The 14137-nt window shown below is 37.2% G+C and overlaps 2 protein-coding genes across 2 annotated transcripts in view; one reads left to right on the forward strand and one right to left on the reverse strand.

Annotated features, from left to right (window-relative positions):
• Positions 1 to 6833, forward strand: part of spz3 (Spaetzle domain-containing protein 3) — a 167431-nt gene extending 160598 nt beyond the window's left edge. The window contains exon 5 of the mRNA XM_083141581.1: positions 6191 to 6833. Coding sequence (XP_082997707.1) covers positions 6191 to 6353 — 163 coding nt within the window. The 3' untranslated portion in view covers positions 6354 to 6833. The remainder of the gene's footprint in view (positions 1 to 6190) is intronic.
• Positions 1 to 14137, reverse strand: part of crok (crooked) — a 272768-nt gene that overhangs the window by 102721 nt on the left and 155910 nt on the right. The window lies entirely within an intron of this gene.

The raw sequence follows: 14137 nt of genomic DNA on the forward strand, positions 1-14137 counted from the left end.
TTACCTGAAATAAAAATTCAACAAAATTACATACAATAAACTATACAATCCTCAAGTTGACAAATGAAAATGCATTGCATAGCTACATTGCAATTAATAATAGGTGTTCAGTTCATGTAATTTAAAATTGATGGTAAAACATATAACAGCTGGGAGGATGCTTTGTGAAGATTTTTCTAGCTGGGGGTACCATCCCCCCTCACTTTGAGCACTGCTAGTACCAATAAAGTCCACATATAATAGTAATACCACTCTCAATGGGTGGAACTGTGCGATATATGGTAATTGGCAAACAAATGGGTTTTGCCCAACTGAAACGCTCGTACATTAACATGTGAATGGAACTACAGTGCATTCGTTTTAGTTCGAACTCCAAGGAGACACGGAAAAAGTTTGAATTATCCAAAATTCAAATTACACTGATGAACAAATTCAAACTTTTTTTTGCTCCTTTGAACGAAAATAGGTGATTATTTATAATTCGACCCCGCTGAATCCAAATCTGAAAGTAGAAATGCTGTATCACGTATCGTTTTCCCTGGATTTTCATTTTTTGTTTTTAATAAAAATTTAATTCCCTTTGTAATAATACATCGAAATTTGAAATTATTTTTGTTTGTTTGCTCATGAAATAAGATTTAAATATTGAAGTGAATAACTATGAAATATAAAAAAATTAAAAAATATATATAGGACCAATTTTGACTGTTCAATGAACAAATTTCATGCAAAAAAAGGGGAAAAAAACACATTTTTACTCGCATTTTCAAAATTTCTTTCTTGAACTCTGCCGTTTGTAACTCCCAGCAGAAACATATTCCTTGAGGTTCCAACTATAGTCTGCTAACATGTTCTGTACCGATTTTCCTGCATAGCGTTTCCCCATGACAGAAATATCCTGGTGAAATCTCTCGCCGCATTCGTCACTAACCGTGCCCAAGTTAAGGGGGAAAAAGTCCAAATGCGAATGTAAAAAGTTGAATTTTCAAGGACATATTGCACCCCATGCGCTGATAACACTTCAACAAGTTCTTAACAAGTTCCTTGTAGTTGTCAGCTTTCACATTTCCAAGAAAATTACAGCATACTTGTCTGAAAGCTAACCATGTGCATTTCTCTTTTTCTGTTAGCAATTCCACAAAGTTGTCATCATGAATGATCTCACGGATTTGCGGCCCAATAAATATGCCTTCTTTTAACTTACTATCACTGAGTTTAGGAAATGTTTTTCTCAAGTACCCAAAACCCTCACAGTGTTTATCCAAAGCCTTAACAAAAATTTTCATCAGCCATAACTTTATATGCAACGGTGGTAACAAAATCTGGTCTTTCTCAAGTAGAGGGTGATTCCTAACACTCTTCTCTCTAGGACATAAGTTTTTTCGTATGGGCCAATCCACAATGTTGTAATGTTTATCTTCTACCCGGCTGTCCCATTCGCAAAGAAAGCAACAAAATTTTGTAAACTCAGATTGCATGCCTAACAGTACACCAATCGTTTTGAGGTCTCCGCATATCTGCCAACCATATTTTTCATAATTTATCACTTTTAATATTGTATCCACACTTTCATATGTTTCCTTCATGGTGGAAGAACAGGCAAGGGGTACTGAAGGGTATATATTCCCATTATGCAACAATACTACTTTTAAACTATTCTTAGATGAATCTAAATATAGTCTCCACTCGTTTGGGTTGTGACTCCTTCCAAATTCTTGCGGAAGGCCTTCTACATCATTGCAGTAAGTTAACTCATTACTAACAGAAAAAAAAATGTGTCCGTGATTATTGGCGTTTCCGATATGACACCTTAACACCATCTTGTAATAAATTTCACCCTCTGAGACGAGAACCTAATAATTCTGCTTGAACTTTAGAAAGGTTGAGGTCTCTGACTAGATCATTTAGTTCGGATTGGGAAATAAAGTGAGGTATATTTGGATCAGGAAAATTTGGATCGGTGTTTGAATATGAGGGTCTGGGTCCATCATCTGGAGAAGCACTGCTTGGTTCTGTTTCATCCACTGTCCATTCTTTAGGAGGCTTAGGAATTGGTATAAAATCATGACTCGTAGGTTTCTTGGCTGAAGGAACATCAGGATAAAATATAGAATGTTTTGATTTAGAACTATATCCACTATGTTTGTTAAACAGAAGTAACAATCCGTAGTATAATCTTTCTTTCCATATTACAGGGTTTCCGAAGGGCATTGATTTGTGAGTGCCATTAAGCCAACCACGTAAAGTTCTCGAACAATTACAACAAATTTTACCTGGTGCCCAGCTTTTTCCCTCGTCTACTTTACTTCCAAAATACAACTCATATGCTTTTTTCACTATAGGAATGATAGTATTTCTCTGTGACTTCGGAGTAAATTCCCCGCAAACATAACAAAACAAGTTCGGGTTATTCACACATTTGCGTGACATGGCGAACTCATTAATTGACTTATAATATATTTCTTTAAAAAAACAATTGTGAATGCTCTTATCGTTTTGTTAAAATACAACTTACACTTCACTTCACTATACAATATTACATTCACAATTTCACGAACATACACAAACATAAAATACGGCTACTCGCGAAGTTATCGGAAAGGAAGTTAAGACTCGACTAACCCACAAAAGAACAAATTTTAACAGAGAAACAGGAAATTTCTCTACTGCCACATGTTTCCTCCACTATATATTAAGTGCCAGTCATAAACACAAGGTCGCTGAAAAGTTCTTATCCATTTGCAAGGAAACAAACGTTAAGCTGGAAGCGGAGCTGGATGCGGAGACCTGAAACCATAAAATTATAAAATTTGGGTGTTCTGCAAAAAACTTAGGTGATACAGGAAAACGGATGCGATATTCGTTATCAGCACATCTGAATACATAAAGATCACTTAGTTTTATTTAAAGGAGTATTTCATTGTTTATCAGTGTTATCAAAGCATGTATCATTAACCCGGCATTGGTTGACTATGTCGTAGCACGATGCTTACACCTCCATTTTTTTCAAATTTAGTTGATCTTTTTTAGTTCTCAATATCATCTTTTGTTCATTATGTGAATATACCACATTGTTGTTTCGTCACGTCCAGTGTACTGTGGTCCATGAACATTCTTTGAGTTTGATGGTCATTTTCGACGGCTGATGTTTCACTGTTCCTCTCATGATCACTTATACCAGGCTGCTTCACATCACTATCTTCTGAATAAAGAACATAACACTGCTCCTTTCGTACACTTTCATAGTCTCTATCGTGTATTAACCATTGCAATATATGAGTATTGTCCATCATGAAGAAAGTCACTTAAACATAAGAAAACCAATAAAATTTAAAAATTGAGAAACAGTTCCGCGGTTTGTCGACATGCAAGCGTTGCGCTACCATTTTGACAATTTGTTGACAAAGGATCACATCACAGCTTCTAATGGAAGGGAATGCTCCCCCCTATTATATTTTCCCAACCGCATGTCTCAAAGAGCTTTCTTATTTCACAATAAATATATAAGCAGATGAATTTCAATGTTAGCACAGTGCTAACATGTCGACCATTGGCAGGTTAAATATGATTTCAAGGGGAAATAAACTTCTGTTCAAATTATTGAGTAATTCGAAATAAAAAGAGTGCACTGAATTTGCATTTTTGAGGCAGCCCCATCATTGTTCTACAGGAAACTAATGCTTTTAACCATGCAACTCCACTTTCTGGATTCTGGTCCACTGTGCAATGCTTAAAAACTGTAACGATTAAAAGTTGTTCAAATTTTGATTAATATAAGTTGAATACTTCACTCCAATGACAAGCATCAAATTACCAGTGTTTTGCTTTGCAATACTTCAGTGTTACATCAGAATAGTAAAATACACAGTCCGACAATTAAGTAATGAGACAGTCGTTATCAGATGAAAAGGAAACAAAATAATTGAACCTTGCCTGTTTATTACTCAAAGTACATCCCTTCTGCATCAATACAGCAATTGGCACGGTTGGCCAACGTTTGAAACGATATCTGTAAGTCTTCATGTGGTATGACTGGAAGGGTGGACGTTTGGATTGTCCTGTGTTCATCAAAACTGCGTAATTTCAGCAGCAGATTCACTTTCGGGAATGGGATATAATCACAGGGGGATAAATCTGGGGAGTAGAGACAATGATTCAACACTCTAACTTGTTCTTGGACTAGGATTGCTCTGTGGGACAGTGCATTATCGTGGAGCAGGAACCAACTGCTCTGTTCAGGATACTGAGGTCTGATATGGTCAGTTCTCTTCCATAATTATTCATAGCACTGTGATAGTAAGTAAGATAGGTGGCCGCGGTGGCTCAGTCTGTCACACAGTGGTTCGGTGCCCAGGCGGCAGACTTCTACGACATAGGTATACAGAAGTTTGTCCCACACTATGACACGTGCCTCAATTCTGGCAGGAATTATGTTGACAGGTAACTGGACAAGTGCTGTATCTGTGGCAATAAATCATTGAATGAAATAATGTTTCCTTTTTGTGCACGAACCCAGGGAAACTTACTTTCTGGATGCGCCTAATATTACGTGACAACACCCTTACACCTCCCTCACGACACGGCGTCATAATTCCCAGCATGCCCATCGCAAGTTCATGAGGTGTTGCCAGGTTGTGGATTATGGACCACACTACATCATAAACCCGTTACTTCACAGATAGAATGCACACGTGGGACAATATAAAATCAGTCTCATTACTTAATATTGTTGTACTATGTACCTGATATGTAATAAAAAAGTACAGTTTTTCACACAATATTAGTGCAAAATAAATGGAAACTTCAAAATTTGCTTAATTTCCAGTGTACCATGACATTTTTGCAAATCCTCCAAAATACCAAAATGCCAGACAAGTATCAGCCGTATCCAACTCTTACCGATACGTGTATTGGCTCAGTCCTAGAATAGAATCATTAGGCAAATACGTACCCACATACTACAGGGTGATTCAAAAGTCCCTTAACACCCCTGCCCCTATAAAATGTAAAGGATTTAGGCTGAGTACAATTGGTCATGACAGAAACAAGTTAGGCCTAGGGGGATCCATATTGGTGAGTTCCAAGAGGACGTCCGCCATATTGAATTCCCTCAAAAGTTTTAAATGGAAAGGGGTGATGTGATATATCAAATCAGGCTAGAATTTCACAAGAAATGCAATGGTGAAGGTTTTGGGGTGGTGATATATCAAATCAGGCTTGAATTTCACAAGAAATGCAATGGTGAAGGTTTTTTCAATATATCTAAATCCAGTAAAAAGTTATGACTGTAACAAATGTCTCATCTTTCAGGTGTGAGAAAAAAATGCCAGAATGCTCCTAACGCATCAGTGGAAGTTCTGGGGCATCCTGATCATGTCGTTGACTGATCCTGTCTCCTGGAACTTATGGAGTAATAAGGCAAAGGTCACAGGCGACACTGGGTCTCGTTGATTAAAATCATTTGCAATGGGACAGGAACTTCTCTCCCTAGACAGCAGTATGATCTCGATGCATTCCTCATGCATTAGGAGCATTCTGGCACCGTTTTCTCACATCTGGAAAATGAAAAATTTGTTACAATCATGCAGTTATCTTTTTCCTGATTAAAGGAAGGTTGAAGAAACCTTAGAACTACATAATTTGTATTCATGTCCAGATATTATTAGAATGATTAAATCAAGAAGACTTAGGTGGGCAGGTCATGTGGCACGAATGGGAGAGGAGAGAGGAGTTTACAGGATTCTTGTTGGGAAACCTGATGGTAAGAGACCTGTAGGAAGGCCAAGACGAAGATGGAGGGACAACGTTGAGATGGACTTAAAGGAAATCGGTAGGGATGGAAAAGAGTATATAGATCTTGCTCAAGATAGGGACAGATGGAAGGCCTGTGTTGCTGCAGCCATGAACCTTTGGGTTTGAGAAGGCTAGAGAGTTAGTTAGTTAAAGAAACCTCGGCCATTGAATTCTCGTGTAATTCTAGCCCAATTTGATATATCACATCACCCACTTTCCATTTTAGTATGGCGGACATCCAGTTAGAAGACACCAATATGGACTAACATGTTATTATCATGACCAATTGTACCCAGCCTAAATGCTTTACATTTTGTAGGGGGTGTTACAGGAGTTTTAAATCCAAGAAACTTTTGAAATTGAAAATTTTCTAAATACTACTTACTATTCTTTTCAGAAAACTCCGCACCAAACGTTGCCACACTGACTGTGCGTGCGAGCAGAAGTACAAGTGGCACCGCCTGTTGGCGTACGATCCAGACAACGACTGCCAAGGAATTTTCATGGACTGGTTCCTCTTCCCGTCGTGCTGTCTGTGTCGGTGCTTGCCTCTCAAGTGAGACCCAAAGAGATTCCTTCGAGCGTTGGTCATCCTACCTTCCCAAGCGAAATGAACTACTGTGTGTTTCTTTAATTTTTCATTTCACATGTGAAAGGTGTAGTTTCAACAGTGTCACTAGAAAGAAGTGTGAAGCTGTATCGGCATACAGTAAATGATCATGCCGGCATTGGTAACATCAATAATCGACGCACACACAATTGACATGGGGAGAAATCTCTTAAGATAGTGTAACAAACTGTTACTTCAAACATCAAATAAAATAGTGTTAAAAATTTATAATCTTTTTGGCATTTTTACAGCCATTTGGAGATAATTTTATGATTAAGTGCACAGAACATTTTTCCTTTATCTGTAATGAGTCAGAACTTGCAATTCTGAGAATATTGACATTGATAAAAAAATGTAGTTAGAAATATATGAAATATAATTTTTTTTAAGCTATATATTGTTTTGAAGATGAATAAAATTGGAAAGTTGGAGCTAAATGTACTGCCTTTTTGTAAGATGCACATTTGCCTTACTTGAAACTGTAAACTGTACATTTTCTTGCTCATATGCTTAATGTTGACTATTACGACAGGAATCTCACTTGCAAATCCTGTATGAGGCAACATAAGACAAGGAGTTGAAGCAAGATTACACAGATTTTCAGGTTACATCAAATGTACAAACATGTAAAATCTGTTTTTTTTTCCTACTAAGATCATGAAGATTGAATGTAATATGCAGGAAAATGTAAAATCAGTGTTGCACCCAATGGTGTATGCAGTAGGGAAGCTGATGGGGCTACAACCCTTTTTGTAATTCTGCGAAAATCAAAATCTTCAAATTAAAGCAGTAAAGGACTTGGGGGGGAGGGGGAGTAAAGTGGAAAATGCAAACCCATTTAAAATGATTCCCAATTACCATTTTTGTCTTTGAATAACTTTCAAACTGAAGACTAAACATGGTACTTACAAAATACTTCATTATGTATCCCGCTGCCTACAACATAGCTATGTAATATTTACCTTTAGAATTGCAGCCCCCTCTAAAAAGAAATCCTGTGTACACCACTGGTTGCACTGTATATACATGCAGACATTTCTTATGAGTAGGGAATTTTGAATTGGAATTTAAAATTTTGGGTGCTTAACTCTTTCGCTGCGGAATTCTCTGGCACACACTATCCCTTGGCTGCGTAATTAAATTTGAAAATGTATTTTTTTTATGAAAAAATAGTTTTCACAATTACATTGCATTATATATGAGAGAGAACTTACAAAATTCATTCCTTGCACTGGCAAACCATTCTGTAGCCCCTGGTGGTATGATATTTTGAAAAATTTTGAAATTCCCGCATATAGATCAATGCTGTTTTGCACTCTGCTCCATGATGTTACGGACGGCAGTACAAATTCTTCATCAGACACTACATAATCACTGTCACCACTTGAAGTCTCATAAAAACTGTCGCTATTATCGTCACAACTTAATTCACCTTCTGATTCCGAGTCGGCAAATAACAGTTGAGTAACATCATTATCTGACAAGTGTTGACGACTTGACGAAGCCATGTTGTTTACATTCGAACAGGCATTTGAAACTGACAAGTCAGAGCACTCTATGCTCCTATGTCAAAGAATTCTAAACGGAGGCGTAATTAGCGACATCATACGGATAAAAACAAAACTACAAGTTCAAATAGTTCAAAATACTATCAACAGATGTCAGAAAGCTACTAAAAGCGACGTACTTTGGAAATGCGACACCCGCAGCGAGTGGAAGTATGAACTCGCAATAATGCGACTTCCACGGAGCAAGGCACCTGGCGTGCTGTGCATAAAAGCGACGACCACAGCGAAAGAGTTAATCTATTTTGCACCCATCACACTATACAGGGCCCAGCCCCTTATCATAACAAAAATAAGACAAGTTTCTGAGGATTAAAATATTCTTACCTTGGTTAAAAGCTGAGGCTGTAAAAAAGGCATTCAGCACATACAAAGACAAAACACAGGACAACACACACACAGCTCTACGAAGATAATACTGGCTGTAGTTCCAGATGCCAGAGCCTCGTTTGTCTGCAAAATGCAGTCCAGTGCATACTATGTGGAAATGAGGTTGACAATTGGGCGTACTACATGGAAATAAGCTTAACAATTGGGTGTACTACGTGGAAATGAGGTTGACAATTGGGTGTATGTGGAAGCATCACCCCTTACAACCCAAAATTTTGAAAATGCAATAACATCAAAATATGTTCTTGCAAAAATTGTTTGTGTGTGTGTGTGTGCAGTGATTTGTTCTAAATACATTTAGCATGCATTCAAAATCAAAAAAACTATACAAACATTGCATATAATCGGTCCTTTTCACAAATTACAACATATTATGTGGTTAAGAAATTAAAAATACCATGAAAATTTAATATTTCGTGTGTTGTAGGCTACAAAAATGAAAATGTACCATAGTATACCGTGCACTTTTCCCGAACTTTTATCATCTGTCAAATAGAATTTGGTGCATGTTATACATGGAACATTTTGCATCACTGAGCAAAGTAGCAGGTTTCTGATGGAAGATGGAGTACACACATGCTGTCACATGGGAGCCGAAACATCGGTATTTGTCGAACGAGAAATAATTGAAAATAACTTTCTGAAAAATCATTCCCAAAATAGGAATGTCACGAACAGGCACACACTAATTAAAATACTAGTCCAAAAGCACAATAAAGGTATAATTTTCCAAGTTACAATTTGCAGAAAATTGACAAGACAAAAATATAAATTTTGAGAAAAATAACACCAATTTTGGAAGAAAAAAAATAACAGTGGAAAATCAAGGTCCCTACTTGTGTGTACATGTGGCTCACACTGCCAGGAACAGACTGACTTGTGGCATTTCACTTTCTTTATACAGCAACTAGATTAAAATTGCTTTCATTTGCTATTGTTACCCCCACACGCCCTATACGCATTCATGGCATGGTGCTAAGCACAGGGGAACACTTTACCTTTTTCATTTGCTATTATTTTATAAAAATAATAATACTAATAGGAAAAAGTAAAGTGCTCCCCTGTGTGTGTGTGTGTGTGTATGTATGTATATATATATATATATATATATATAGGCCACGAAGGCATATAGGGGGTGTGGAGTTACTGTCTGATTAAAAATTATAGATACTCGCATTTGAACTTGTTAAAAATTAACCAGTAGACCTACATAAAAACTAGTTATAAAAAAATTTAGCTCATTCAATTCTGCTAACCAATTTTTTTTTCGAGTATGCCTTCTATTTTTTATTGTCATGAGAAGGAAAAAGTGCCTGTTTTTTTTAGTTTTGCAAACGATCGCTCTCTTTGAAATTCTATAAATATAAAACGGGTGGTTCGATTGTGATGAAATTTTAGTATGATGCAGGCAGAAAATTTTTAAACACATTTCTTAATTCTCAGATTTTTAAAATTTTTAAAAAAACAGTTATCAATTTTGCAAAACAACTTTCTCTTATGAAAAGGTTTTCTCGGACTATCGACCAGATGAGTTGTGGAAAAGATTCCACAAAAAATCTTTTCCACAACTCACGTGGTCGATAGCCCGAAAAAATCTTTTCATCATTCGTCAAGACTTACTTCAACTTTCTCTTTGTATTGGGTAGTTATACAAATACAATCTTGGTCTTGTTTCGCAGCTCCTTGCATCCATTTAAAAATCCATTATAATTGTCAACTCACATTGCGTAACCAATTTTATACAGATTTGTATTCAGCAGAGTAAAGATGTACGTGGAAAGTGGCAATGCCGCACACAGTGTTGCCAGTTACACCGTGAGATGTTGCCACATATTATTTTATACCAATTCATACCTAGCACATAATAGGAGGAGAAAAGGGACGAAGAAAAGGAATATAGGTATGCAGGTATTCTGTATCACAAAGGAATTTCCGAAAGAATCAAGAAAATAACTAGAGTATGGCATGAAATGTGGGATGAGAGCTTCCTGCAGTATCTAGAAACATTTTACTGAGTATAAGAGAGAAGGTTCGGAAAATAAAAAGCAGAGGAAGAGTTTGAGTTGCTGTTTTAAGTCCACTTTATGCACAGTAAGGCTAATCGGGATTGGGACCTAAAGTTTAAAGTGGGATCCGAACCACTTGTGCCTCCACCAGGTATCGAACCAGAGACCCCTTGATTACAAGGCAATGACGCTACCACTGCGCCATGGGGAAGGCCCAAAAGCAAAGGAAGAGAAGGTCATTTATAGTATAAGTTGTAGTTGTAACAAAGAATATATCGGACAAACCGGGAGCAATATGGGTACAAGGTGGAAAGAACATGACAAAGATATTGAAGAAGGAGTCCCCAGAATGGGTCTCTTGGAACATGTATTAGAAAAGCCACATGAAATAAAAAAGAGGGAGGTTATTAGGAGACATCATAAACCAATTAGTAGAAATGTTTACGAGGCCGCTCACATTTGTAAGGATAGACATCAAAAATTAAACAGAGAAGACGGCAATGTTGATGATATCTGCATTAGAATGTTTAAAACATGGGAAGAAGGCAAAAAGAAAAAGAGAATTGGATTCCATGTTACGCCAGAGGTTTTCCGGGCTACTCAGCAAATATGAGACTTCGTGTTGGATATGACGTAGGCTTCGGATGAAATGGAGAAGGGAAACTGAAGCGGAATACATCGACAACTTCCTGCATTGCGCCGATAACCAGTTACCACTATGGACATCAGTTGGTTAGACGTTTTAACTGTTTAGGAATAGACTTTTTATATTGCACCTTCGGGGCTGCTTAATGAGAGGGATAGGTAATATGAAAGTTTCTATCAAGGCTTAGACAACATTCATAAATCACTTTTTAAACCACATGCACCTTTTAACTTAATCCTTGTTTTAAAATAGTGACGCGGCTTGATACCAATGCCAAGAAAAGCCTGAAGAAAGGAAAAGTAGTTACCCCGAAACGTTGCTCTAATCAACATTGGACTACTCGCTATTCGTAAGCAAGCAATTTTTAGTGTTTTTAGAAAAAGGTTTTTTCTTTTTAAAAAATACGTTATTTCGTTCACAGCTAGGTGATCATAGAACTACTTTCTTTCAAAATCACACTTTGTGAAGACCATTGTTTATTGATTGAAAAGTGGAGATTTCTACATGAACAATACCACAGCAAAGAACGTGAGAAAATAGTTTCTGAAAGTGAAATTATGCAATAGCATCTGACAGATGCTACAAAATTTCCAGAATTTTGCTTGTAGCATTGGTCCTATGAACGCAACGAAATTTGCAGGGAAGCACGACAAATGACCAGTCATTGACGACATGTAATGCCCATCCCTCAACTTTGGAAAATAAAAGTGAAATTACCCATTTTCAAAAACTGAGCAATTCTTCTTGGACCCCAAATTGTGAGAAATCGTGAATGTTTTTTTGTTCTCATTGTTACATATAAAAGTGAAATATACCAGCAAAAAGTGGTGGTTGAAGTGTTTCACTCATTCTACAAGTTGTATCCCACAATACTCGGAGGGAAAACAAAAACATTTTCAATTTGAGCTTGATAACAGTAACAATAATAAAAGTATTGTTTTGTAATTCGAGTATGTCATACCTTCAGATGTATACAATTTGATTTTTGTTTTTAAGTCCACTTTATGTACTGAAAGACTAATCGAGACTGGATCTACAGTTTAAAGTGGGATCTGAACCAGCATGTGCTTCCACCTGTTAACAAACCCAGGACCCCTTGATTACAAGGTGACGTTACCACTATGCCACCGGGGAGGCCCCATATGCATAGAAATGAAAATGCACACAGAATCACGTGTAGTTTTGAAGGAATGACAAGTTCATTGCTGCCGTTTGGTACTAGTACATATAGCTAGCAGCCATCCTAAGGGCGTTAAGACAAAAAACTGACCCATGACTGAAATTTAATTCATAAATTTTGTAACCAACATCACTTGTCTTTCAGATTGCGCAGGGGTGGAGGTAGAAAATTTAAGTAGAGAAAGACTAAATGTGCCTAGTCAGAAATAAATGAACGGTTTAGGAAGACATCAATCACACTAAAGTTCTTAAACAGTGTCTTCTGCTGCGGACAATAACACAAGTCCTTCAGAAAATTTATTCATCTAATGCAAAAGTTCATTGATGACACAGTCACAATACTAACTCATTATAAATTAAGTATATCTACTATGGATGGGACCGATTAATCGGTACTCTATTGGTTTGGTTTGAGTTGCTGCCTTAAGTCCACTTTATGCACAGTAGGCTAATCGGGACTGGACCTACAGTTTAAAGTGAGATCCGAACCACTTGTGCCTCCACCGGATATCGAACCATGTACCCCTTGATTACAAGGCAATGACGCTACCATTGTGCCAGGTACTCTATTGGTATCAGCCGATATAGGCATATCAGTCTTATCGGTAAATTTACAGATTATTTTACAGATCTGATATATTGGGTTGATGCATAAGTTCATAGCATTTTTTTTCACCGTGGCAAAGGTCTTTTATTTCATACTTCATTTGAGATGAACAAAAGACAAAAATTAATCAGTAATATATTTTCCTTCACTGTCTATGACTGTCTACCAATGCTAGGACAGTTTTTCGATTCCACGCGTGGAAGAAATCAGCTGATTTGGTGTTAAAGACATCACCAAGCCAAGTTTGACGAGCATTTTCGTTAACAAAGGAGTTTCCTTGAAGATTGGTGGATTGGGAGCTGAAAAGGTGGAAATCTGAAGGTGCAAGATCGGGGAAGTAAGAAGGATGTCGAATAACCTCCCAAACAAGCACTTGGATAGCAACTTTTCTCATGTTAGTGGAGTGTGGGTGTGCATTATCGTGTTGGAGCAGGACTCGATGCAGTCTTCCTGGCCTACTCACTGATTTGTGCTGTTCTCACTTCAAGCATGCGGTATCCTGAACCTTACCCATGGAATGCAAATGTACGATGATTGAATGGTCACATTTGCTAATTCTCGGTTCGACTGACGAGGATCTTCGTTGGTTAAAGCATTTAAACGGTCTTCATTATAGCCTGAAGGTCTTCCTGAACGTGGAGAATCACTCAAGTCAAAATTGCTTAATCTTTTTGAAATGACAAAACCATTTGCTTCCCCTGCATTAACCTTTACATGTTGGCATTATCCCCGTATACGGCACAAATGTTTTCAGCTGCCTCCGCTGCCTTTGGTGCTCTGTTAAATCTAGACAGAAGAATATGTTGGAAGTGTTAGTTTTTTTTTTGCACCCGACACCAGTGCAAAAATTAGTTTTCCTTTAAACCTGCAAAATTCAATCCGTATTCACAAGCATAACAATGCCACTCCAATTGATGAACATTAAACGATAAACACACTCCGAACACTGCAGTGTTGCCATACCAAACACAAATGCTACGAACTTATGCATCAACCCAATATCTATAAATATTTTATATTTTAGACCAAAATTGTCATATTGTTAATTTTTTTTACGGATAATCTCCATGTCCTACTTACTTAAAAAAGTAAATGTCTAAGTATGAAACTTGTTTTGCATTACAGTCACTTGGAAACATTTATTAAGGAGGTCAATCATCCATTCAGCTCCTTCAAGGACCATTTGGAATTTTATATCCATCAGTAGAATATCGGTTATCGGTATTGGCCAAAATTTCATATCGGCCCATCCCAATTTAATTCAACTCAAATGATAAATTACGTATGAGCTCTTGTATACGACAGATGAAAGAATGGAGTATTGAACACAAATAATAATGA

This window comes from Lepisma saccharinum, chromosome 20, assembly GCF_977018435.1.
Source record: "Lepisma saccharinum chromosome 20, izLepSacc3.1, whole genome shotgun sequence".
Taxonomy (NCBI): Eukaryota; Metazoa; Arthropoda; class Insecta; order Zygentoma; family Lepismatidae; genus Lepisma; species Lepisma saccharinum.